This window comes from Colossoma macropomum, unplaced genomic scaffold, assembly GCF_904425465.1.
Source record: "Colossoma macropomum unplaced genomic scaffold, Colossoma_macropomum, whole genome shotgun sequence".
Taxonomy (NCBI): domain Eukaryota; kingdom Metazoa; phylum Chordata; class Actinopteri; order Characiformes; family Serrasalmidae; genus Colossoma; species Colossoma macropomum.
The window spans coordinates 171,788-198,471 of record NW_023495565.1 but is presented as its reverse complement, the minus strand read 5'-3'; the positions used below and the strand labels follow the sequence as shown (position 1 = coordinate 198,471).

Below are 26,684 nucleotides of genomic sequence, written 5' to 3'. Positions count from 1 at the left end.
TTAAGAAACTTTACCTGTAAAAGTGTAGTGAGTCAGAGACAGAAGAGAAAAACACGAAAAAGAAGAACAGCAAAGGAGGAGTGGCTTTAAAACAGCAAATATTATCCACTTTATCAGGACTGGAGAGGACTTGCTGTGGTTCCAGAAAAAAAAAACACATCAATGTCCTTTTTGTCTGAAAGAGCTTTTCTCTCTATCAGCATCCTCAATCTGAGCTCTATGGCTCCTGTCAGGCACACACACACACACACACACACACACAGGTAGAGAATAACCAGACGACAGACAGTGAAAAGAACTTGAGAGCTTTGGACAAACAGTAACATCTATTATTAGCCAGTAAAGGGGTCTGTGTGTTCCTTTAAAGGTGTGATGAGGGCTCTTATTCCAGGCTTAGAATACTCTCTCAACGTGCCATTAAAAACTTCCAGAACTGTGGTCCCAGTGGGCATTCTGACCTGTGACATACTCTTGTCATGCTTGTGGAATTTGGTCAAAAATCTGTTAATCTGTTCATTTTATTAAAAAGGCCTTTTTATAAATAAAATATTCAAGAACCCAAACCTTAACTGCATCTGCCATGACAAGGTAACCCTTTATGTATGATGTCTTAAAGAGCCTATAAACTGAAGCATTAGCATTAGCTAGAAAACAGTCACCAAGCTAGCCTAATGATAGACTTAAAGGGGAATTCCTTCAATTTTTCAAAATTTCTGAAAAATTCAGTCCTCGCAGTGTAGACAGAGTCATTTGGAGTAGTTTGATGTGAAACTGTTCATTGCAGAGCAACTAACAGACTCAGATTTCTTTACAGTGGTGGTATTAGGAACCAGGGGTCACAATGAAACAACAGAAATATAGTCAATTATTTACAATCCAAAACCACCAGTGAACCTACACATGTCTTCAGAGTTTTATATGTATTGTTGATGATTGTAAAATAGTCATAAATCTGAAAAAAAAAAAACTTTCGTTGGGGACTATTTTTCCTCACAACACCCTCCATGTATCCCTCCACCATGAATGGATTAAAATAAAATAATTAAAACACATTCTAATCCAAAACTTTATCAAAAAACTATCAAAAATGTGTCAAATGTATCTAACTTTTTTTTGTAATATCTTTCTGTAGGGGGACTTTTAGAGGCATTAAACTCTACAGATGTCTGGCTCCTATCACCACCAATGTAAGGAATTCTGCCACTGACCAGCCACAATAGAGAAGTTTGCTACTGCAACTTTTTTCTCCCTTAGGTCTCCCTCTATCACACAGTGCTACAAAGCTGAGAGGGTTCCTGTGAGTCATGTGACGCAACACCACCACATCTTTTCGAACTGCTGCTAATGCAAAGCCAGTGGGCACTTCAACACGCTTGAAGGGGAGCGCTGATAACTAATTTTGTTAGTTCGGCTAATTGATGCACATGTTGGTTAGCACCGTGCTAAGTAATAAAGTCAAAAGGACGGACACCCTGTCAAACTAGATAAAATGAGGACAATTCTGCTCTCTTGGACTCCTAGTCACAGATGGCTGTGGCATGGCAAGGGTTCTAAATCTCTCAACAACAGGGCCAACCATTAGACAGTCCCACTGCCTGCTCTAGAATGTCCTGCATTAGGCCAACAACAATATTACTATTTAATTAATCCTATACAAATACTGACCTGCTGAACAGGAAACTGCCCAGCCAAATGAAACCACCAGCTAGTTTTCTGCATGGCTAAACTATGGGAACAAATGTTTTGCTGCGTGTTTTTAGCCACAGACAAGCCTTATTAGCTTTTTAAGATGACACACATATGAAAACAGAAGTATGATTTTAAGAGTCGTTGGTCATTTTTAAGGGCGAAACTCTGTAGCAAAAGCTACTAATACTGAGAAAAGACTTTACTGTTTGTGTGCTAGAGATAAGCAAGGTAAAAATGCAGAACATCCATGTGTTCACAGTGCATGGGTTTGTGTGATTTCATAAAGGTCAGAGGTTTTACAGTGACAGCTGGAGTTCTAGTTATCATAGAGATTACAGAGAACAGTGTGTATATGTGTGAGAGAGAAAAATAAAAAGAGATAGAAAGAAGCAGCAGACATACAAATAGATACTCAAATTGTCCCACTGCAGCTGTTCAAGATGACATAAAATTTATATTTATATATTTAATATATATATTTATATTTACAAAATCTACATTTATATATATCATCTATATTTGTTCAATGTTTAATTTTTACTGTTACTTTCCAATTACGCAATGAAAGTTTGTTAACATAAAACAGGTGCTCGCTAATATATTAATTATACTTTGGGTATCAGCTTTCTTGTTCTGATGAGTAACAGTGACTTATATAATAATTAGGTTGTCTCTTCCAAACTATTGTTGAAGCACATACTGAACACCAACAGTGATTTAAACACATGAAATGGTTTAAGTGCTGATGAGTGCTGACATCACAACGCAAAAGAAACGTGTGCCGTTTGGCTTTATTCATAAGGTACTCTGTTAGACCTTTAGTTTTATCATTTTTGTAAAGACAAATAGCAACTTTCTATTTAATATGTTAATGTTATTGCGATCCGACCAAGAAAACACGCTCATTTATTATAAACGTTTTAAAAAGCTAGGCGTCCACAAACTTTTGATGGGCAAACTGAATCATAAGCCATCACAAAGCAAGCCATCTGTCCATCACCCCTGATGAACCCTGTGTGGCTGCTGTAATCTGTGGGTCCAACATGGCACACTGCAAGGTCAGAGACAGCCTGTTTCACTTGCTCCAAATCAGCCACGATTTCAACCCTCATGGCTGCCCTCATCCAAAAGCACTTCTGCAGAGCGTTCTGATTTAACACTGTGTTCGTGTCAGAGAACGGCATGACAAAAATATGGGCTATGTAGTGGGAAAACACCATCAAAGCATATTCTCAGTATTTTCTGCATTTGTGCAAATCAGTCATTTGTGATAAATACCTTCAGTTCCAGCATTTACATCCGCACACCAAATATGGTCAATGCTAAGGTCAATCCTGACAAGTAACCTCTATATACATGTGATATTTAAGTAGAAAACTTCCTGTTGTGCTATTATTATTCAGCCATGCAAAGGGTATCACACGCAAAATGACCAAGGATCATGTGGCCTTTCAGACTCAGGCGAACAAGCTGAGCAAGTGTCTAAATATAAAATATAAAATTTTAAAAAATGTTTGGCAAAAACATTTATTTACACACTTTTCCCACTTACCCCAAATGTAGTCGATCAGTTAAGACATGTTTAGTGTCCAAAATTTGCTTCTGGAGCTACAAGGGTAATGTAATTAGAAAGTAATGGAATCTTATACCCTGCCAAATAGCATTGCCTAAATCATCCCACACTTGCCCTTAACCGCATGGATAGGATTCTGGCACTGTAAAACATACTGATCTACAAAAATGGCCAAATCTAAGTCACATAGCTAAAAACGGCAGTAGCAGACACATCCATATTGTGAGAATTTAGAGGTTAAGCTTAAGCTGTCCAAATATAGCTGTGGGCTGAAAATTGTTGAGAAAGGATAACAGAGTTTCTCTATTCCCCACTATGCCACAACCATATGCTAGTCAGTCAGTTCTCTGACTACAACCAAGACATTTACATTTAACTGAAATGTCTTTTAGTGTGTGCTCTTTCTGTAAAATTTTCCTTATCTTTGCTGGCCTGAAATCTGCGGCTCTGTGGCCCTGCAGTCAGACCCTTCTCAATTTTGTTGTGAGAAATCATTCATATCAATTGACAACATGCTTTTGTTATTGCTGAGAACTGAAAAGTCTTAAGTGTTAATTAGGTTGTACGGTGGGTAGTGAATGAACATACCCAGGTATGGCTGCACTCACACTGGACAAGGTATGTGCAGTTTACATTGTTCTATCATGTGTCTTTCTCTGACAACCGCAGTATTCCAGGTAATACTGACTATGTTTACTTGCATAACAATGTTTTGGGTTGAAAATCAGCAAAATAATCACAGGTACTGTGGATTACTGTTATCAGAGGAAGCTGAGGAGGCTTCTGAAATCAAGAAGGTTGCATAACAATGCTCTTGTTTCCTGGGAGAAACAAACCAAGGCTATCGACATCAGAGATCACTTTAAACCTCCCTTTGCTGACGCAAATCCACATGCATTCACATGGTCAGTCCAAAGGCATTTGTTCTGCTTGTTTCACCGATCAGCTGATTCTTTACAAAAATGAAAAGAATTTCAGGAAGTTTTCCTCAAGCAATGGCTAATTTCTTTGCACACTTAACAGAAGTGTGTACACAAAGGGACTAATTAGTCACTAGCCTTAAGGTGATTCTCAAATCCTATGGCACTGAGCACTGTGGAATAGGAAACAAGAATACTTGAGTGTGCAAATTTAATGGGCAGTATTTAAGAGGGATCCTCAATGCTGTCATGAAAGTGCTAGCATCCCTTAAAAATAGTGAAAGAGGTCAAAGGAAAGTAGTTTCTCCCCATGAGCAAAAATATACTATGTTTTAAAATAGGATACAACATAGGCTAGCTTGGTGACAAAAAGCCACGGTCTCTGTTTTAGCCTCAAGTACCACCTAACAGGCCATATCAATGTGGTACTTTCTGAATATTGGCAGAATTTTAAAAATGTGCAAATGCAATGTCAACATCTTTTTCAGCCCAAAGAAATAACAGTTTGGGCAGTTATCAATTTTGCATCATCCTTTTGTAATTTGGGCCCCAAGTCAGAGATCATTAGTGGGATGAATTCAGCATCATTATAAGTTTTTAGGAAACACTCCAGCAATCGCTCCACTGTTTCACTTTATAAAACATAAAAAATCCCATTTTAGCATGTACTGTACAGTTTACTGAAGCCTCTCTGGCAATGTTCAGTAAGGGAGAATTTGAGTTAGACTTGATGTTCTTGAATCCCAGCCAAGACTGATATCTGCTTAGCACCATGGCATGCACATGTGCTATCTGCCAGTGCTGGTAAATTGCACAGAGGCGTCAAGAGTCTGGCACGCAAGCTGTGGTAGATTAGCTTTGGATGGCCAGTGAGCTCTGTACTCCGGCATGTATGGAATGTGGAGGAGGCTATGTATGGCATTTTACGGAAAACTCCTCGTCACTAGACCTCGCAGTCTTCTGACTACCTTGTCATCTCCTTAAAACTCTGCAGAGTAGCCAATCAGAATGGCTAAGTGTTTCTAAACTGCTCTAGTTTAGTGTATATTTGTAAAAGTGTTGCTAATTTGGATTTAAAAGCAATGGTTTGGCAGAAAACAGGTTTGTCCTTATCCTGATCTTCTGACACTATTTGTATTTTGCATAGCCAAAAAACAGTAGTAGCAGCAGCAGCCATCTTTAAGCCTAAATTGTGTTTGCACTCTTATCTATGTTCATTGGTAACACTGTCATTTAATGTTAGAAACCAAAAGTCTATTGGAGACTACACAACAAATCTAAAGTCAATATAGCCCCAAAGCTTATATTGTATAGGGAAAGGAGAAAATCATGCAAGTCTGATTTTGTCTGAACCATCACTTGATGAGAAACCACAACACAGGTCTTAGATCAGCAATGAATGGTACCTTCTAACAACATCATTGCAATGACATAACAGAGGTCCACTGTCTTGAGGGCTCTTTTCGCTCTGCTCTAATGGCCTGCTTAATGGACTGGAGGAATGAGAGTGATGAAAAAGGAGTAATGAAGCCTGCAGCATGAACTGTCCTTTGGCTGAGATATGGGGATGTTACTGGAGTCATGAATGTTGTTGGCAATAGCGCAATTGTTTTCGTCGTGATCAAGCAAGGCCGGAAAATTTATACTATGGGCTGACATAGCCACAGGAAGAACTCATTATCATTAAAATCAATGCAATGCATTGTTTAAAAAAATGCACTGCAGTTGCTGTTTACAGAAACAAAAATATTTCTGAATGCTTCTCAGCATGCTAAAGTGTAAGACTATGTACTTGTAAGCATTTGATATGCATGTGCATGTCTGTATGTGTACTTGTGACTGATGTAGGGGCGGCACAATAGGCTACATCTTGTGTTAATCTTTATTGCAAAAGATGGCCATAGCAGTATTGATATTACAAAAGCCTGCATTATGCAAATCAGCTCCCTAACAAATCATTACATTTTGTAAGCTGGGAGCATCCTGACCAATCCCAAACATTCTAGTTGTGTTTTCTGCATGTTTTGATGAATTAAAGCTTTCACATGACCCAAACATAAATGCAGACCATTCAAATCAAGGGTTTACCAATGTGTTTGTAATATGTTGCAAGGTATTTTGCAACTGCAGTAGCAATATGAAGCTATATAACTGCAATCTGGCATTTTGTCCAAACTGTGCAGTCCTACTCTGGTGTCTAATTCAAGGTACGTGTTTATGACCACAGTTGTATTTGGCCTGGGCAGTCTCTGTAGAGGTGTACTGCCTCTGGAAGCTGTCTGAGAAAGCTTTGACCCTTCACTTCAAACAGTTGGTCAATCCTTGGACACTCCACAGACTTCATACCTGCTCTTCACGCAAGGCGGAGCACGCCAATCGGCCTTGACACGAATCTGCACTGCTCTTTCTCCAAGATAACCATCTTATCTCTTACCTCGAATAATGCCCCCTTAATCTTTACTGTCTCTCAATCTGTACCACACACTGTAAAGTTTTACAGCCCTGGCCTCAGCCAATCACCTGCAAGGTCTGTAAGGTTTATGACCAATGCAAGTCCAATCATAATGAGTTTCAATGAATTCTGCAGATGTAATCATGGTGAAGTACAGAAGAGCTGTATTATACTACTAAATACTGTACTAGCCTTTCAGACCTTCAGTTAACTAATGTGTACAAAGGCAAAACTGAGGACTTGCAAACAAACTTGAAAAAAAGTTTCCAACATGAACATGTCAGGGATAGGATCAGACTCAATTAGCTTCATAAAATCGTCTAATCAAAGGTTCATCTATTGCCTTTAAGAACGTCACTACAATAAGTAGATCAATCAAGACTGGGCAAGGTGCAAAGTCAAGCCAAATATGACCCCACACTTCACCTATAAAACCAACAATAACATTTTCAGCTGTCACAAAGCACTAATAGCACTTTCATTTCAGAGGTGAAATATGTCTGACTCAGCCAACTGTCTTGCACGGACATGTTGGTTAGCATGGTAACATTTGTTTGTTTAACATAAGGAGTTCCCAGAGGATCCTGGGAAAGGAATCTCTTCTGGAATGACAGCACTATTGGAATGTAAAAGGGAGTTGGCGCTTCTTAAGAATTCGGGCTTGACAGAAATCAAAAAGAGGTTAGGCGCAAGGGTGTGTGTGTGTAAAATTTCTTCCCCTTAGATATTCTCATTGGAGATAACACATTTTAATTTTATGTTAAGTATTTCTCACTCATTGTTCATTGAAAATAATGGAGAAACTGCCAGTGCCGATTCTAAGCTTTTGGTAAACAACCAAACAATAACATTCGAATTATAATAAAACATAAAACTGTTTGTTATTAATAGATAGGGTTGTTACAATCATGAAATGCTACCTGATGATTAACTGTCATATAAATTATTCTAATTAACAATTTAATTGTCTTACAAGCCTAAAGTGACCAGATTGGCTGAGTAGCCACCTTACTTGCTAGCTATGTTTACTTAGTAGCTAACACTGGTTGTACTGTCAAATCAATACTGCGTGCATACACTAATATCTACAGTTACACAGAATTATGTGTAGAGTCAAGCAAAGCTACATGTTCTTCGCGAGAGAGAAAATATAAGCAAAAAACACACTCATTCAGGGAGCATTAATGCAGGAAATTAGAATTAGCTACATAGCTAACAAATAAACAAACATTATTTAGTGCTGCTCTCTACACACAACAGCACCAAGTTAGAATTTACAATTTTTTCATATTTTATGAGCCCCATGAAGTCTTAATGAATGCATTTAATAATTTCTTTGATTTACATTATGTGCCTCAACATGACGCACCTAATTCACTAAAAAGTAGCACATTTTTAATAGTTATATGAGTGAACAAAATAAGCTTCATCAGAGTATACTTATTCCTTTTAATAATTCATAAACATTATTTTCATCTTGTGAAAGCAAGGTGAATATGAAAATAGGGTGAACACAGTTTCCAATTTACCACCCACGTCCAGAAAGAGCAACAGTAGCTACTCCTCCATGATTGTTGCCTCTTGCACATTATACATTAAATATTGCTTCGAGAGGAACTGGAGCTTTCCACTTTGCTGTTATTTTTGTTGGTTTGTTGCTTGTTGATTTATCCATAGGTCTCCAAAGAGCACTGTCCAGCATTTTTTGTCATACTTTGTCATATTTTGACATCGAAGCAGACTTGAAATAGTAAATACAGAATGTAAATCAAATGTAAACGAAATTTGTTACTTAACCAACTATGAAATTATTATGTAATTATTAAATTAGATTTTAAGAGTGTAACGAAATAACAAAAATAGCCCTAGACTTCTAGACATTAAGGGTTAATGATTTGAACTGGACTGAATGTTTGTATGTGCATGTGAGACCCAACTACTCTTACAAATTTGATGGGGGCAGCAAAGAAAACTTTGGATTGTGATAATATGCATACCGAATCTCTTCTCTCTCAACTCTCTCCTTTTCACACGCACACTCAGATGACAGGTTATTTTAAAATATCAGTGCTCCACACCTCTTATCTTGGTTTCTTTCTTGACAATAACTTAATCAGACTGACTCATGAGCTCAGCTAGTATGAATGCGGCATACCATTTGCAGTCTTACCGCATTCTCTTAAGATGCTTCACCTCATTAGTCGAAGCATATGTAATATTTTTTATCATAACTAATAGCAACCCATCATGACACCACAGCCCTTCACATAAGTCAGGCCAACCTATTTCGCTTCCTATCAGGGTGTTCACCCTTATGAGGTCAAGTCAGTGTTTGTGTGTTTGTTGTAAACACTGCTCTGTGTTCAAAATCCTTGATACTTCACTCTAATAGAGCTGTTGGCGCTTGAACGCATCTTCTCCATGTTTTCAGTTTCTAAGCATTGTGTGGGAGCTCTGTAATGTATTGGCACAGTTGCAACAAAGCATAGCGAAGGCCAAACCTCACATGCTAAAGCTTTCTGCGTGCTTTGTTTGGACTTTCACATGTTGTTCCACAAAAGAACTTTAAGTCATTTGACCAGGTCATTCCAAGAAGCAATAATGACATTCACAGAACTATAAGAAGAGGGTACAAAATAAAGGTCATGAAAACCAAACGAAGACTTTGTAGAGCCTTTGTAGAGACTTTGAAACAAACATTAAGGCCTCGACCGAAGTGGATGCCTATATGCGCTTTAGGGTACCGTTACGTGCGTTGACCATTTTCCTCTTAGTGTCTAAATCGTAAAATAGAATTTCTCAAAATGCACTGGGAATTTCTAGTAAACACCATGCACTAGGCTAGTTTGTTTGCAATATACGACTGTTTGCCAACAGACGATCGCATCGTGGGAGGGAGTGGTGGCAGGCAAGTGAAAAAAGTGATTTTTCCACATGCCTAAAAAAAGGATCCACAAAAACTGCCTGAAAAGTTTCTTGAAACTAGCGCTGCAAAAATATAGATATTTCAAGAAAGTTTCATGATACATCATATGTCACAATTACTTTTTCTGACAACTGGTAATAGACAAAGTAGTGACACATTCCAAAAAATACTATCAAATACTATTAATCCAATCATTTGTATTCAACATTTCCCATACTATGCAATAATAAAACAGGACTAATTATGCTCTCTTTGCAGTTGGGAAGTGTTTTTAAATACTGACAATATCCATGATATGCTCAGAAAACCATTTTTTGGCATATTGTGAAGTAATTTATCATAATAATGATATTGTCATATTGCACAGCCCAACTTCAAACCCTAATTTACCTAGATCTTGCCATAGGTTTAATAAAATGTGCTTTTACAGCCTAAATTGCCCTTCTAATTAAAAAAATATCTCTGCTGTTTAACCAGCCCACTCACGATGAAAAAAAAGTGCTGCCTTGTCCTGCTATAAAGTTTTCCAAAGATGGACAGAATATTAGGGCTGGTATAGGACATGGACTACAGATAAACAGAAAAGTATGATTTATTTCTGTGCTTTTAAAAGCTGTAGATGGCACATTTTCCAACTTCAATTGAGTATTTGTCAGCGATTCACAATACAACTACAATCAGCTCAGGCTTATCATAGACCACTTCATTAGCTGACTGTATATCAAAATGTGCTGCATGTTGTTTCTGTTGTTACAGAGGAAGGAACTAATGAATGTTAGCTAATGCTAACGGTGGCCACTGAGCTGCTGAAAACAAAACTTAAGACTCTTATACTGACGAAACAGCTGTGTACAGTTAAAAAGACCCCATCACTTTACTGCCTGCTGCTGATCATGTAGCAAAAACAGTGACTGATAACTATAGGTTTTGCAATTATGGAGCAAGAATTAAATGTTCAGTCTAGCCAAGTTGTTCATTTTCTAAAATGCTTTTCAAATGTCTATGATTATAAATCAGCAGCTCCCTCAGGCACACTTAGCAACCCATGTTGGCTTGATAATGTGACTAGTAAACACTGACACAAGTTAATGAGAAAGATGAGAATTTAGTAGTGCAGGTAGGAATACATTTTGGTCACAGATGGTATCTATAGAAAAGTGAAGTACAAACTCTGTCTCTCTCTCTCTCTCTCTCTCTCTCTCTCAACAGTAAATACATCATACCTATACATTACACATAAGACGTTTGCTGTATCAGATTTGGGGTTTTAGCTCTCTAGCATGTTTCCAAGCTAGAAGCTGTTATGTTACAGTATGTGGTACACCTGGCCCACAGTCTGCAACCTGCATCTACAGCAGTTAACAAGGACTGGTCTGAGGCCAGGGTTTACTTGCATTTCATGAACCTTTCCGTATGGATCAGGATCCCAAAAGATCCAGCAAACAGATCAAGCAGGTTTAAGTATCCTTAAACCCAGATCATTCAAGATGCAATAACTTCTTGATGTTTCATGGTCCAGTGAAAATGACAAGAGCTGCATTGTTGTGGTATAGCACTTCCCAACCTGTTTTTCATGCTACTGGAATGAAACCATGTGGGGGATTACATAACCCATGCATATAACACAAAGTGAACAAACCACTACTGTCAACACACAGTATTGAGAAGAATTCTACAGGTCACATAGGCTTAAAGAAATCACACGCTCTTTCACAGTTATGCCCAAAACCACACAGAGCGAGGGAGTGAAGAAGAGATAAACTAAAAGAAAACAAAAACAATACCTACACCCATACAAATGTAACCCACAGTTGAGGTCATCAAACAGTGTAAAAAAGGGGACTATTAATATAAAAGCACATAGTAATATTATATCACTGTTTTCATAATAGGAGTGGTACTGGAATGAAAATAAGAGCAAGGCTGCAGGGTGCCTTTATATGCATGCCAATTTTGATACTACATTAACAATTCACATTTGGAATTATCTGGGTTCTGCTCTACAGTGGCTGCTTTTCTTGTAGTTATACCCAAGTTTTGTCACTCCAAGCCAAGCCAAGACATGGTTTTAGCAGGGTTTAGCTTCTACTATGCAAAATGACCTGACCCATAATGAGTAAGGTTATTTTAGTATTACATGACACCTATACTACAATACTACTATTAAGGGTGTAATAATACATGTATTTTCTAGCTCTAGGAGGCCTATGACAGTTGGATTACTTTCCACAAGTTTTAGCTGTTTAATTATATATTTTATGTTTTGTGTGTCACAACAAACAGAACATTGCATTTTTCATCCATTGGGTTGAGGCAAATACATGTAAATAAAAGAAAGCAGAAAACACATTTATTTGAGATACATCATGGGTCTTACGAAAGCAACAAAAGTTCTAACTTCTGACTATAACACGTTTACGTGCAGTGGTGAGTCAAGCAGTGCCTGTCGTCACAGGTACTGATGTATCTATAGCAGGGAGGAAGTGGGGTGCACCATAATACATTTTCAAGAAGTGGCTCATTTGAACATGGGTTTGTCATACCATAAGACTTGCCCCTCCCTATACACTTTACTTTGCTAGGATGCACCCTGATGCATACTTTTGATCATGGACAGCTGTTTCCATAAAAGATGGCGAGTAAGAGATGCTCGGAGAGCGAGGGGAGTATTGTTGATATGTATTGTTTTAATCGCTAGCTAATCAGCCAGTAGGGCCACTGTACCTTGTACTTTAATACTTACACACAATGAACAAAAAAGGCAGCTAAATTGTTAATAGAAATTATTTATATGACAATAAATCATCAGCTCAAAAAATGTTATGATTGTGACAGGCTTAGGTTCAAGATGATTTTCCATACTGAAGTCAACGTTCGATTCAATTTTGGACATGTTAAAAATGTTTTGATTCTACAGAGCTCCATATATGTAACACACAGATCAGTTAGGCTCAGATAAATAAAAGTTCTCAAACAGAAAGAAGACGGCAAATGAGAGATCCTCAGAAGAGGCCGAGGGGCATACTGGCAATACAGTTTTAAATTCAAAATCGTTACACCCTAAACTAATATGCCACCCGTAGAGATATCAGTGAACAGGGTCAACCCCCCCCCCACAAATAAGTTGTAGCAGATGTTTCATTTATTGCATGTTTCATAACACATTGATAAAACTCTGAGATTGTATGGATTGGCCACTGTAAAGTCCACATAACTACCATAAACACTATGGACTATTATTCTCAGTACTAAATTCTGTGCCCTGTACCTGAATCTAACTCAATAATGTGAAAGAGAATGGCAGAGGTTGTGATAGTGTGTCCATACCATATTCAGTCAGAGCCATGCCATTGTGTGCATCTGTTATAATTATTCTACAATAGCAAAAAGAGCAGACTAGACTAGAAAGAACTGATCTCAAATCAGTTGTGCTGTAACAATACCTGCTGATTCAACAGAACATGCCCAGACGCATAACAAAGCAATCACTCAACATGGGTGTATCAGCAAAAGCCTAGGTATCATAAGATTAGTGCTGTTACATAAGTGAATTTCTTTTTCAGACATGTTTATGTCAGCCAGCATTGTCAATTTCTCTCTGTTTTAGTGAAGTCCAGTCTAAGCTCTCCATTTGGTGCCTTATAATGTTCCATTTCATGCTATAATAACGATATTTTAAGCACAAAGAATTTACCTGTCATTCAAAATGCATGTGTTTAGATATACAAGCAGAAATCCCAGCTATAGTTTACATTTTATCATTTCACACTGGCACTTCATTAATAAATGGAAAATTCTTCTTGAAGTTAAAACATTACAGATTGAAGACTACACAAAGCCAAAAACAGAAGAAGGCAGTGGTTATTAAATATTTCGAGAAGGTATTCCAGGCTTCTGACGTTTGAAGAAATTTCCATAAAACACCAAATACGGTGAAATCAACTAATTAATGCATTTTAAGACCCATAACCTAATAAAATCTGAGATTCTGCAAGCAAGCAACTTTTACTACAGGCTAGATGTACCTTGGCTATTTCTGGAAGATTTAAGAGGACATCAAGTGCAAAGAGTGGTATAAATGATGGTCAAAATGGTGACATCTAATGTTATGATATGAGCTGATATGACACAATAAAACAATGCCAAACCATCCCAGTACTTCTATGATATGCACAGTGTGGCAAATCAGCAGAGCTAACACAATACACTGTTTACTTTTTACTCACATCATCATTGAGTACATTAAACATATTAAGCAATGATAACACTGTCTGAATTGTTTTTCAATTGTTTATGATAATTCTCTGATTAAGCTGCGATAATGAATAGATACTGCAGAGATGAATTAATGTAATGCAAGAGCTCGAACGCTTTCACTGATTGCTGCAGAAATACTCCTAAATGACTTGCTGAGGCAATGGATCAAAGGGTTAAACCTTAAACTTTGGGCCTCGGGCTTCTTTAACGAGAGCCTATGATGTTGACCCAGCCTTGCTGAGTATGGACTCTGCTTGGCATGATTCCTGGTGAGCAATGCTGAGGCTGGCCAAGATGTCTCACGTCTGGTTATTGCAGTCTCTGGGAAAGATTTAGGGGTTCTGTCTAGTTCCAGACACAAGTGGAAAAGGCTCACTTCACTGGAGTTGTCTTTTTGATAAGCCGATCCTTTATTCTGTAGGACCCACAAATGCGAACCTACTGGAAATGGGGCACAATCCCTTGCTGCTTTATGCTATAATAAATCCACACAGTTATAAAGCAGACTGTTCTTTAGGAGAGTCACTATTTTTTATTATTAAAAGTACAATAAGGCCTGGTACAAATAAGGTTATACAACAATATAAATTTAAGTCTAACCCTACACGTCTGTATTATTCTGCAAACTGTGAATAATTTCAGACTGCACCTGTGTTGCGTCCTCCTTCTCATTATTTCCTCCTCCTTTCTTCACAATTCACTAAGAAAGTGCACCCTCTAGTGATAAAATAGAAGCATTGCAAGGCTCGCAGCTGTATCAGCAGAGCCTGGCCTGTGCCTTGCACATGCTTAAAGTGTGCTCTTTTGTTGTAGCAAGAGATCAAAATCTATTCAGGTGCTCTATTCAAATATTTTCTTATATAAGAAATATCAGGAAACACAAGTCCTTATGTAAGATAGATTGTGCATGTGTTTTAGTATTGAACGCATTGACAATAATCTACAGGGACCGGGGTGTTAATTAGGGTTTAACCCCAAGTGTGCTTGCACAAATGTGTGAAGTGCAAGTGTGAGATATGCAGGTGTGTGTGGCTTCAATCTACAAGCCCTAACTTGCTCTTCATTTCTTTTAATGGTAATGTGTTTTCAAGCTTGAAGCTAATTTCAAGTTCTATAAAAAAGACCCTTTAAAATAAAGCTGCGTGCTTGTCTGTACAGCACAAACTGGATCTGATATTTTACTCAAGTTACATGACAAAATCACCATCAGATAAACAGTACATAATGCTTCCATCTTTGAGAGAGAATATGAGAGAAAATCAAGCTCCATCCTTGCTTTGGATCTGAATAATCCACAGATTCAGACTTTTTCCATCCATGCTTCCACTTCCAAGTGAGAAATGGAACTTGCTATGGGTCTGAAAGGATGTGTTGCTGTCAAAAAACATTACAGAGAAAAGGAAAAGACAAAAAAAGAAGAAAATCTGCTAATTAAACCAAGAAACTGCTGGTGTTCTCAGAACAATGGACTGACCACCCCAAAGTCCAGACCTCAACATCACTGAATGTCTTTGGGATTACTTGGGTCACGAGAAGCAGAAAATGTGACCAACTTCTAGGACTGAACTTTGGAGGTGTGAAAAAAAAGTATCCCTGCAGATTTGTTTGAAAAACTGAAAACTTGTACAATGAACAAACAAGTAAACCTAAAAATAAAGAAATAAATAAATGCAATAAATCAACAGATGAAATTTATAGATGAACTAGCGCTATGACTGATTAGTCAATAGCACTCCTAACACACACACACACACACACACACACACACATTTTCTAAACCACTTATCCTTCTGGGTCGTGGGGGGAGCCGGAGCCCATCCCAGCAGCCACTGGGCGGAAGGCAGGATACTCCTAATACAAGGATTATACAAGGAACAGTTCTTGGCTGTTCTAGGAAGAAAAGTTTAACTGTTATAGGACCTTTACGCTGTATGGAGATTTATTTTTAAAAGTGCGTTCAACTTAGAGGGAAAGTGACCATTTACCAAGGACCCTGAAGGAGAGTGGAAAATTTGTTGGCATTGCTATTTCTTGTAGTCAGGCTGGACTCACCTCTAAGCTCCAGTAGAATGGCCCTGAGCAGGTTGTGTATGTTGTGCCTACATTCTCTCGGGGTGGATATGCTGCTCTTTCCACGTCCCCGTGCTCACACAGTTCCAGTGTGGCCAGCTCCTGGGCCAGGTCTGATTGGCTGACTGACCGGCGCCACCTTGACAGGGGTGAGGTAGCAGGAAACCCAGTCTGTGAGGGCAAGCGACCTCTAGGCCCATTCGCGACGGTGGCTTGACCTTTGACCTGCATCCGACTGGAGCTCTCGCTGCGGCGGTTGGTTCGAGGGTCACTGCGAGGGATGGCTCGCCCCCGCTCTGGCTCCTGTGGGAGGGACAGGGATACTCTGGCCAGGCAGGAGCTAGGAGTGAGGTAGCGGGAGGTGGAGGGTGAGTATCTGGAGGCCTGAGGATGGCCGCGGGAGATGTAGCTCAGGGAGGGGTCATACGGATCATAAGGGCGATAAGGGCTGAGCAGGGTGGAGCCAGTGGTGTATTTGGGAGAGGAGTAAACTGGAGACATGATGAAAAGGAAATGGAGGAAGGGAGGGGGGAGTCAGCCACACAGCAAAGAGACCCAGACTGTTAGAAGCAGAAAACACAAAAAAGATGGGTTACACAGTATATAGCTCTATGTTATCTTCTTTGAAGTATATCCACCCACACTTGGAAATTCTTACAAAATTATCAAGTACTGATCTCCAGAGGTGGGTAGAGTAGCCCAGAGTTGCTACTTTTAATTAAATAATCAAGTACACATAGTAGGTAACAAACAACTTGAGTAAAGCATCAGGTCAAAAACATCTTAAGTACAGAGATTGCTACAGAACTGCAGTAAAGTCTCAGTAGATCCAGCAATGAAAGTGAAGTTTGTTAGGTGCCAGTTTTCCTTTTTGGGATATTTTTGGTTTAAAATAAAATGTTAAAGCGCCAAGGTGAACCAACAGATCAGACTGAAATTAAACCCCTGCCCAAAAAAAATGTGATTAGCAAGCAGGAATAGTTAAAGTGGAAACAAGTAGAAAGTGTATTCCTTTCCTCACTACTTGCTAATACCTCTGCTCATTTCTTTCACGTGTGAAGTGAAATTTAAGTCACTGGTAATGAATTATACCCATAGAAAAGATTTACCATTACAAAAGAAAGAATATGAGCTTGTGTGGGTGTTAGAAAACATCCCTTGAAACCTAACTTCTAGCTAATGTCAGTGAATGAAGAAAAAGGAAAATCCACAGAATGAGATGGCTTCTGTAGAGAGCGTTGCTAGTGTTGTTCTAGGATTCCTGCAAAGCCAGCCAAAAAGAAAGAGCAATCTCAGCAAGCCCTGACTGAGCACACTTCCCAAGAGCTAGCACAACAACATGGCACGTATTACAGGGCATGTTCTCTTCTCTCGTTTTCTGAGACTTTGGTCACTAGAGCCATAAATGTAGGTTGCTGCTGTGTGTAAAAAAAGGTCTCTTAAAATACTGATATTTTACTGAGTTTTCAGAAACAGCCATTCAAAAGATGCATTTTTGTCAGTCAGTCATTCAGTTTAGGATTGCCTATTTTTACTGTTCTCGTTATTGTTCATTTTGTAGTATGGAAAATGAAAAAAACATCACTACCATCACTACCTTTCTCTCTCTGTTGATGAACATTGGAACCAAGTCTAAGTTCTTAGGTAAAGGGAACGAAAAAAGACTTTTCAAAATTACTGTATAAGTCAATTGTTAAGTCATTTTAGAGTGGTTTGATGTGATATAGTGCATTGTAGAAATAATGACCATCTCTGATTTCTTTACAGGGGCACTGACAGGAACCAGGAGTCACTATATCTACAACTCAAATATAGCCATTTTATTTATCTATTTAAGAAAAATGACCAGTAAATCTACTTATGTCTACTAAGTTTTTATTTGTAATACTAATAATAGTAGTGAATCTGAAAAAAATTCTTTTGGTACAATTTTTCCTTATAACACACTGCATTTATCCTTACGCTATGAATATATTTAAAACGTAAATTTTAGACCAAAAAGATCATAAAACAATGTCCCAAACATCAGGTAGCACACCTTCGTAACCATTTCGTGTAACCTTTAGTGGCATTCTCTAGAATTTGATATCAAAGCACCCTGCATGACTTCGTTTACATCTTAAGCGTTTAATTATGAAGAACTTTAGAAAAAAGGGTGGAATTCCCCTTTAAATGAACCCAAGCAGCTCTCTGAGATGGGACCGTGGCTGAGGGACATGGGCACTATTTTAGATAAAATTAATACATAAAAAGTGAATATTCTTTTAAATTAAGACGTTACATATGTTATTCGGTAGTTACATCAATACATAAAGTGCCTCAGAGTCAGACTTAAGTGTGGCGAAATCTCTTCACAGTGAACACTGTGAAAAGTATGCCATTAGCCACAGTTACAGAGGCTGAGGCTGCCGTTGCTACCAACACTGATTTGGCTCGGAAGTCAGCTAATTAACGTTGCCCATTTGGGAGCAGTTCGCTTGGTGGTAACTGTAATTATTTAATTTCAAAGGGTTCGTAGTATTGCTAAATGAACCGTATGCCAAACACTGAGAGTGAACCGAGTTAGCTAACGGTACTAGCTGACCGGCGGGGCGGAATAAGTCGGTTATGTCACACTTTGAGCCTGTAGCTACAGCTAGCCGCAGCTAATCCTGCAGTAGTTCAGCTCACCGCAGAGCAAAGCCAACCAACCGTTCTTACCGGCGGAGTTCCAGTTCATCCTCCCGTTACACGAAATTATTCACACGAATTTTCCTCTAAAAACCTGGCCGTTTCCAGGCGAATTCGCCAAAAACGTCGACGCGTAGTTTGTTCAGTTTCACATAGACGCTGCTAGAGTTTGCGGCATACCGAGAGAGAGAGATAAAGAGAGAGAGAGCGTCCAGCTGGGGGTATTTTCGTGTTTTAAGCCGGATTCAAGGAACCGCCTCCCAAGCGGTCGCCCTAGCGACGCGGATGACACACGCGCGTGCACACACATCAGCCTTGTATTGCTATCTTTGTGGGTATTTCATTTGCTCTGAATTGCTATAACCAAGCGCTGGAGTGTTGAACCTAACTCAGCCTCTAATTCAGGCACCGAAAACAAGTACTTTGTTTCTTTTACTCTTCAAATTAAAGCTATATATTTTCATTTTTCCTATTGGATACTAGTCAAATGTCCCCATAACGTCGAACCCTTCATGTTTTATCACTGCGGGTACTCACAAAGCACTTAATACATGAACATAAACACATGCGCGCACACACTGTTGTATTTTTGGCTTGTAATACCTCTGACTAAACACCCTGAATAGAATCAAAGTGGGTAGAATAGATGTGAAGTGCTCACTTTATTCTCAAATAAACATATGCGATTAAAAAAAACTACAGTAGCCTAAGACATCCTCATTAAAGGAGGGGTATAGGCAGACATTTTTCTTTTCGTTCATCATTAATCTGGCATGTAATGTATCATTACCATTGTACAATAGAGCTACAGTTCACGTGAACAGAGTCCATGCATCTGATTACAAACATTCCTCCGGATTCCCATAGTACCATTAGGTCAAGTATTGTGATACATCAAGGCTACATTGCATGTCCGTATAACTTCTTCACCAATTGCTGTATCCTGATAAATGAAAATTTCTATTTAGCATCACATACAGTACATTTAGATAACCACTTTCATTCAAAAATGGGCAATATGTACAGGATTAATCACTAATCCTGTAAAAAATAGACTGCTTGAGGACAGCTGGAATATATAAAAGCCTATTCCCACCAGGTAGTAGGGGGAAATCACTTGGTAGCAGTGTGTCAAAATTCTCACTTAGCATCCTAGTTTTTTCCTTGAAAGTGTTGTCTCAAAATTAGGGCATAGTATCTAAAAAAACAGTATACCACTAGGTCGAAATAATTATTTTCTTATTTTCTTGAAAATTTGCCTTAGTATCCCAAAATAATTACTTCATCTCTGAAAATTTAATTTCAATGTAGTAAGTCATTATTTCGAGATACTAAGTCAAACTGTTGAGAAAGTTAGTCATTACAATGACGTAGTTACTTATTATTTCAAGATATTTTGACATTATAAGTCATAATTTTGAGGTACTAAGTTGAAATTTTGACATACTGCTGCAATATACAGAGGAAAAAGATAAAATTGTGATTTTTTCTCCTCGCCTTCTCCTCTTAGATGGGCTTCCATAGAAAATACTTGTGTTGGCTTTGTAACATATTTTTCTGACTCAGGGAATGCATTTATTTCAGGATTCTGCTAGTTATACGATAGTACCAAGTAACATGATGAATGGAAATTCATCTAGAATTCATCAATGGTATAAGGAAATACTTCACAAGACACTGAATGCTTCACATATTCAGTGCAGAACAAAGCTTGATCTGAGCAATACTTCATCAACGCAAAGAGGGAAATTAAATATTGGACAAAGAATGGCAATTTGAGAACTAGAGTAGGGAACAATTCATAAAACGTCTAATCAAACATAAATATAACCAGCACTGAGAATTTTAACCATTCACTGCAACATGAGCCTCCACAACATGGAGTTTATCAGGCATCTTCATAATCTAGTAAGTTGCACTAACATCTAACATCTAATCTCTAAGGCTGCTTTGGGCAGGGGTCCATGAACCTCTGCTAACAGCAAGGTTCTTGTGGATGAGTGTCTTGGAAGTGGATCTATTTTACAAAGTGTAGGACCAAAGCTGGTTTTTTTTTTGTTTTTTGTTTTTTTTAGAGTGCATCCGTACAGCTGGACATTGGCTCCCACGGCTTTGTGGGGTTTGGTCACAGTTCTTTGCAGATGGAGAAAAGCTGCTGGTGATGTTTAGCGCTCCTCTGGCCTGCAGCGTATGGTTATAACATGCACTCCTCTCTTCTTGTTCTGTCTCTCTGTTTCTCTCTTTCTGCCTGCCGCTGCTCCCCTTCTCCTCCATGCGGCTACGGTTCAGTTAGCGTTAGGAGAAAAGAACGGAGGTGTGTGTGTGTATCAGGAGTGCGACGCCAACGCCAATGGCAACCAAGGGAGCCAGGGGCTGGAGATCATTGCTGGAGCTGGTAGCTATGGAGAAAGATGAACAAAAACATGTTAGATAAGTCAAGAAAGAGAGAGAGAGAAAGAGGGAGAGAGAGAGAGAAGGTTAAGAAAGAATAATGAATTGAACAACGGATGGACATAGATTAGTTAGATAGATAGATAGATAGATAGATAGATAGATAGATAGATAGAACAGATAGAAAAATGAACAAAAACATGTTAGATAAGTCAAGAAAGAGAGATAGAGGGAGAGATAAAGAGAGGTAAAGAGAAAGAGAAGGTTAAGAATAGTGAATGGCATAATGGATGGATGGATGAATGAATTGATGGACAAAGATAGATGCTGCTCACAGTAACATAAGCATGGTGTGTGACGTACATTGGTTGTTCGTGTGTGTGTGTGTATAGTGTTGTCTGTGTGTGTGTGTGTGTGTGTGTGTGCGGTGTGTGACTCATCCTCTCTGCTCATCTTATACTGTATCTGAGGTCATACAGAATGCATGAGATACATTTTGGTTTAGCGTTACAGCAGAGTGGAACAGTCAGGCAGAGATGGGTGACATCCAAGGATGATTGCGCTGACATTTAATATGCAGAGAAGATGTGTGCTTGTGGGTGGAACGTTTCTGACTAGCGCCTTACACTGAACTGCAAAAAAGTCAATTATAGAATCATTTTTTGAACACTGTTGAAAACAATGATTGGTTCATCATTGCCGGCGATTAAAAAAGCGATTCAATATTAATGAGGGAATTTTTCTAAATTTCCGCATCATTAAATCAACAAAGTAATTCCAAGAGGTTTGAGGTGAAAGGTGCTGCTCTTGATAAAACGTATCAAGTCATCATGGTGGTATGAACCAGACTGAAACATTTTATGCATATAAAACTATAGGAGTCATGTTTAGGTTCCCTTTTAGTTTTGGATAGCAAATAAATATATTTGCTATATTTGCACTACACACACTGTGATCCTGGTACTTATCATCATGATACTCACAGAATCAGCTTCTCTACAATGCACATTTTACATCAAAACACTCTGAATGACTTTGTTTACATCTCAATGATTGAGTATGCAGAAGGTTTGAAAAAATGTTGGAATTTAGATTAGTCCTCACTCACAGCTTATTAAAACAAGCAAAGACATTATTTTTGCATTTATAAGTAGAAGAGAAGATATTTTATTATGATTTGAGTTTAATATAAAGTTATTGTTTTATGGAAAGAAAAAACACACTTTATATTTGATATAAGTGTAGACTCAAACTTTTTGATACAGAATATAAATTATAAATGTACTTCATTATGAAGGTCCTTATATATTCAAAAGAGCATTCTGTATGCAGCATTATATCCCTCATTCATGATTTTGTATCGTTTTCATGTTTCTGTTTATCAATGTTTTTGTCACTTATATGTTATTACAACTGTATAACTGTGGTAACTGTATTCAAACATTATAACAAAGGAGAAAGGATTAGACAGAAATCAGAAGGACAACAAGGAAAAAATGTAGCAGTTAGCAAAGTATCTGGATACCTTACCTCGGTTCTTATCTCTAGCTGACTAGTAGTCCTGACTATTCCTGACTATTAGTAATGTATAGAATAAAAATGACCAAAAACCAAGCTAGCATTACCTCGGTCATCCAACAAAACCATAAAGAAAGCAATGATTCTACCTCTATTTAGCACAAAATGAATAACAGAGACAAGTGTTTTTTACCCTTTCAGCTAGAGATAAGAAATGAGGTATGGTATCCAGATACCTTGCTAACTTTAGTTTTTTCCTTGTTGTCCTTCTGATTTGATGAATCATTTCTGTTTAATCCATTCTCTACTGTGATAATGTTACCACAGCTATACAGCTGTAATAGCATATTTAGCTACCTAGCAACAACGTAACACTATAATAAAAAAATACCTGGTTTAACTTACAAACTGACTGTGACTGTGCTGCAGTCTTAATAGTTTTATATAGTTTTAACAAAATTTTCTTTTTTACTTCCTTCTTCCATCGGGTAAAAAAAAAATTCAAAACAGTCCACCCGCTTAAATTCACCTTAAAAGCAGTTGTACTTTTTAAAAAGTTTGTCCCACCTTCAACATACATCATCAGATGAGAGGTTTCCTTGTCTTTAAACCAGCGCTACATCTTTGTAGGATGTGGGTAAGCATGTTTACAAAAGCTGTAGCAATGGCTTGATTTTTCATTTTGGCTGGAGTGGCCCTTTCAATATGTAATTACATAAGAATAACAAAACTAAATAAATAACAAAACTCCCAACTTCTAGGAGTGAAAGCTGAGCATGAGTGTATGTGTATGGCTCACCGCGACAGCTCTTTCCATCTCTCTGCAGCATTCCTGTCACACAGCTGCACACAGGTCCTGTTACCTGACTGGTGCAGATCTGCTCACAACCGCCATTACCCTCTTCACACCAGTCCGACTCTGCAACAGCACACACACACACACACACACGGATCACTACTGTAATTACCTTCTTCAATTATATGCCCACACATGCATCCTATTGCAGCTATCATTATCATCTTGACACATACACACAAACACACACACACACACACACACACCTCGTCTTCTGATTGGTCCCACCGTCAATATGTGCTCTTTTTGCTGGCTGTAGTCTGAGTAGCTCCTTTTGTTGTGTGGACAGTTCTAGGAATATACCCACCACAAGAGGTTAAAACACATAAAAATATCTAGAAAGATATAACCACAAGTTAATTAAAGGTGGAAAATCTCATCTTGGTAAAAAAAAAAAAAAACAGGTTCACTAGACAGTGCATAAACAGACTTAAGAGAACAAACACTTCTACATTGTGCACATTTGTTTTTGTTGGTTAATAATTTTCCAGTCATATACCCTTCACCTATACACAGACTTTTGATGATAATGATGAAAATGAGAAAAAAGTTTGTACTCATAGACATTAACAAAACTATATTTATGCAACGAGTAGCAATTATGATGAAGGTAAACATTTTTGGGGACAACATTATTAAACAACATTCAAATGGAAAAAGCTACAGAGCCATAGTAGACAGTTTCAACATCCTTGTAAAACAATAACAGAACACTGGCAATAATTCAACTTGTAGAAAGGTTGCATGTGCCCACTGTGAAGTACATAAATGGGAGCATCATGATACAGTGAGAAAATGGATGTGTCAACAAGACAATGTTGACAATAATTTTTATATCGAAATCACAATTGAGTGCAATTTTCAAATCACAAGAGCTTCAATTTTTATTACCGAATACATTATCAACAAGTTTTACATGGAGAAAATTTAACATAATAACACAGAGGTTGTGAACTGCCTGTAGATGAGTTAGACCAATTTGAAGCAACAAACCACCCATTTTTCTGTATATGTGATATCACAACAATCACAACTAACGGATAATCTGACACACTCTTTAAGCTTCATACCATAAAAAACTGATATTCTGGTCTTCTTAGCCAAAACAGGCCTGGAAATGAATTTATAGAAAATAATTGCATTTAAATTGCAATCACAGTATTGGTCAGAAATATCACAAATTGACCCCAAATTGTTCAGCCCTACTCAAGACTGGTTTTCTAAAAAGATGGTGAAGGTGCTTGCATGGTCTAGCCAATTTCCTTACTTGAATCCCCTTGAAAATTTCAGACTCTTGTAGCCTTGGGGAATTGAGGACGGTTTGCTCAGAGGAATGAGCAATTCAGCAAAAAGCTAATTACTTCTTCAATCTCAAAGCTGTACCTGCCGACAACAGCTTTGCAGCAAAGTATTAAAGTTATTCATTTGACAGCTTTTTTCCATGTCAATTTGGTTAAACACATAAATGTTTATACTTATGAACACATACTTTAAATTTTATATTTATACAGGCAAAGTCAAAAGCAATTATGTGTGTAAATTTGAATGTATAAAAGTGCATATATTCACTAAAAGTATACTAAATAACAAAAACAAAAGTGTCTGAATACTTGTTTCCCTTGACTGCACTGTAAACTGGGATATAATGTACTGCTCTCCTAAAGAATATGTGAAGCATATATTATGTTATTAGAATTTCTACATCATTCATTCAAAACATTCTTATAGATTGGTGCTATGTAACAATGTGTAGGTAAGACTGAGTTAAAATAGGAATAATATAATGGGCACAAGAACAAATTCAGTTTTGAAAGCTTCACCTGCCCTGGAGATTATGAACAGATTGCATCTACTGAGCAATATCTCATGATGTCTGTTCTAGTGAATAAGGACTTGTATTCTGGCATATGAATGAAGACCATCTGCATTCAAAGAACCATTGTAAGGCCTCAAACAATGACCTGACAACTGACTAAACTTTTTCTATTGTGAAAACCTGGTGATAATATGCACAGTGTGTGTATATTCTCACCACTTTGCATGCGCTGGTTTCAGAGTCACACAGTGTGACGTCACAGTGCAGATGAACCTCATCATAGTCCCCGATGAACTTAAACACAGTGACATGAAAGCGGCAGGTCAGGGACACGCCATTTTCGGCCATGCCTATAGTGTTGTCCTTAATGTTGGGACACCTGAAACACACAGAAGCCTGCAGTAGTGACATGACAGACGTGACACATAGTGCCATTAGGAAATAAATATGTGTGCATCCCCATCTTGATGCACTCTAAGTAGCTTTCAAGACATAATGAAAGAAATCTGTTCTTTGTTAAAATAAACATTTGCAAATGTATAGATTTGATACATAACTTTTTTTATAATATTTACCTACTTACATATATTATATGTATTGGACACAATGATATTACATATAAGTGCTTACATATATACAGTTGTATGCAAAAGCTTGGGCAGCCCTGGCCAACTTACATATTTTGTTGATTTCTGAATTGTGGCATCTGCAAAAGGTAACACTTTTGGATACTCAGCAAAGTTAACTCGTTAGGCCTTAATTGACTGGTTAGGACTGGTTAGGCAGGTCAAAAACTGTCATTATTAATTGTCAGCTGATGACAATTCCAGAGTGTAATAAATTCTCTGACCCTTTCAGCCTTGTGTTCTATGCAGCTGGATGAGGATCCAAAATGAAGCTAAATGATGCCTACAAAGTCGAGAAAGGCTATAAAAAGATGTCAAAATGCTTCTAACTTGCAAAATTCCACTGTTCAAAATATCATTCCCTTTCATCACTGACATATACAAAACAACACCTAGATAAGCCAGAAGCATTTTGGAAACAAGTGACATGGACTGATTGAAAAATGGACCTCTCTGGCCACAATCACCAAATGTATGTTGAAGGAGTTGCATTTGATTAAAACAACACATCAAAAATCAACAAAATATGTCATTTGGCCAGGGGTGCCCAAACTTTTGCATAACACTGTAGAGTAGTCTAAAGCCCTATAAAATAAAAAAAACACTCAAGTAAAAGTAAAAAAGTACCTTTCAGAAAAACAGCTTGAGCTGAAGTACAAAAATATTAGGTAAGTACTGAAGTACCGTGTATTGAGTAACATACAGAACTGCAGCAGAACTTCTAGGATTACGGTTAACTTCTTTGTACTTGTCTTTGTTTTAAATTTTTCTAAATTCTAAAACTTTCTGTTGTTTATTTGCAGGATTAAATAAAAACAACCATAGATTTTCAAAATGGTCTCAGACTTTTGAACCCCACTGTAAATATAATACATATTACACATATAATTATTATATATAGATAATTACATGTATGTAAT

At 37.9% G+C, this 26,684-nt stretch overlaps 1 protein-coding gene across 1 annotated transcript in view; it reads right to left on the bottom strand.

Annotated features, from left to right (window-relative positions):
• Positions 1-20,627: 20,627 nt before the first annotated feature.
• Positions 20,628-26,684, bottom strand: part of tecta (tectorin alpha) — a 60,432-nt gene continuing 54,375 nt past the window's right edge. The window contains exons 33-36 of the mRNA XM_036562911.1: positions 25,355-25,517; positions 23,529-23,613; positions 23,266-23,385; positions 20,628-20,956 (exon numbers count right to left, since the gene is read on the bottom strand). Of these exons, the coding sequence (XP_036418804.1) occupies positions 20,853-20,956; positions 23,266-23,385; positions 23,529-23,613; positions 25,355-25,517 (472 nt within the window). The 3' untranslated portion in view covers positions 20,628-20,852. The remainder of the gene's footprint in view (positions 20,957-23,265; positions 23,386-23,528; positions 23,614-25,354; positions 25,518-26,684) is intronic.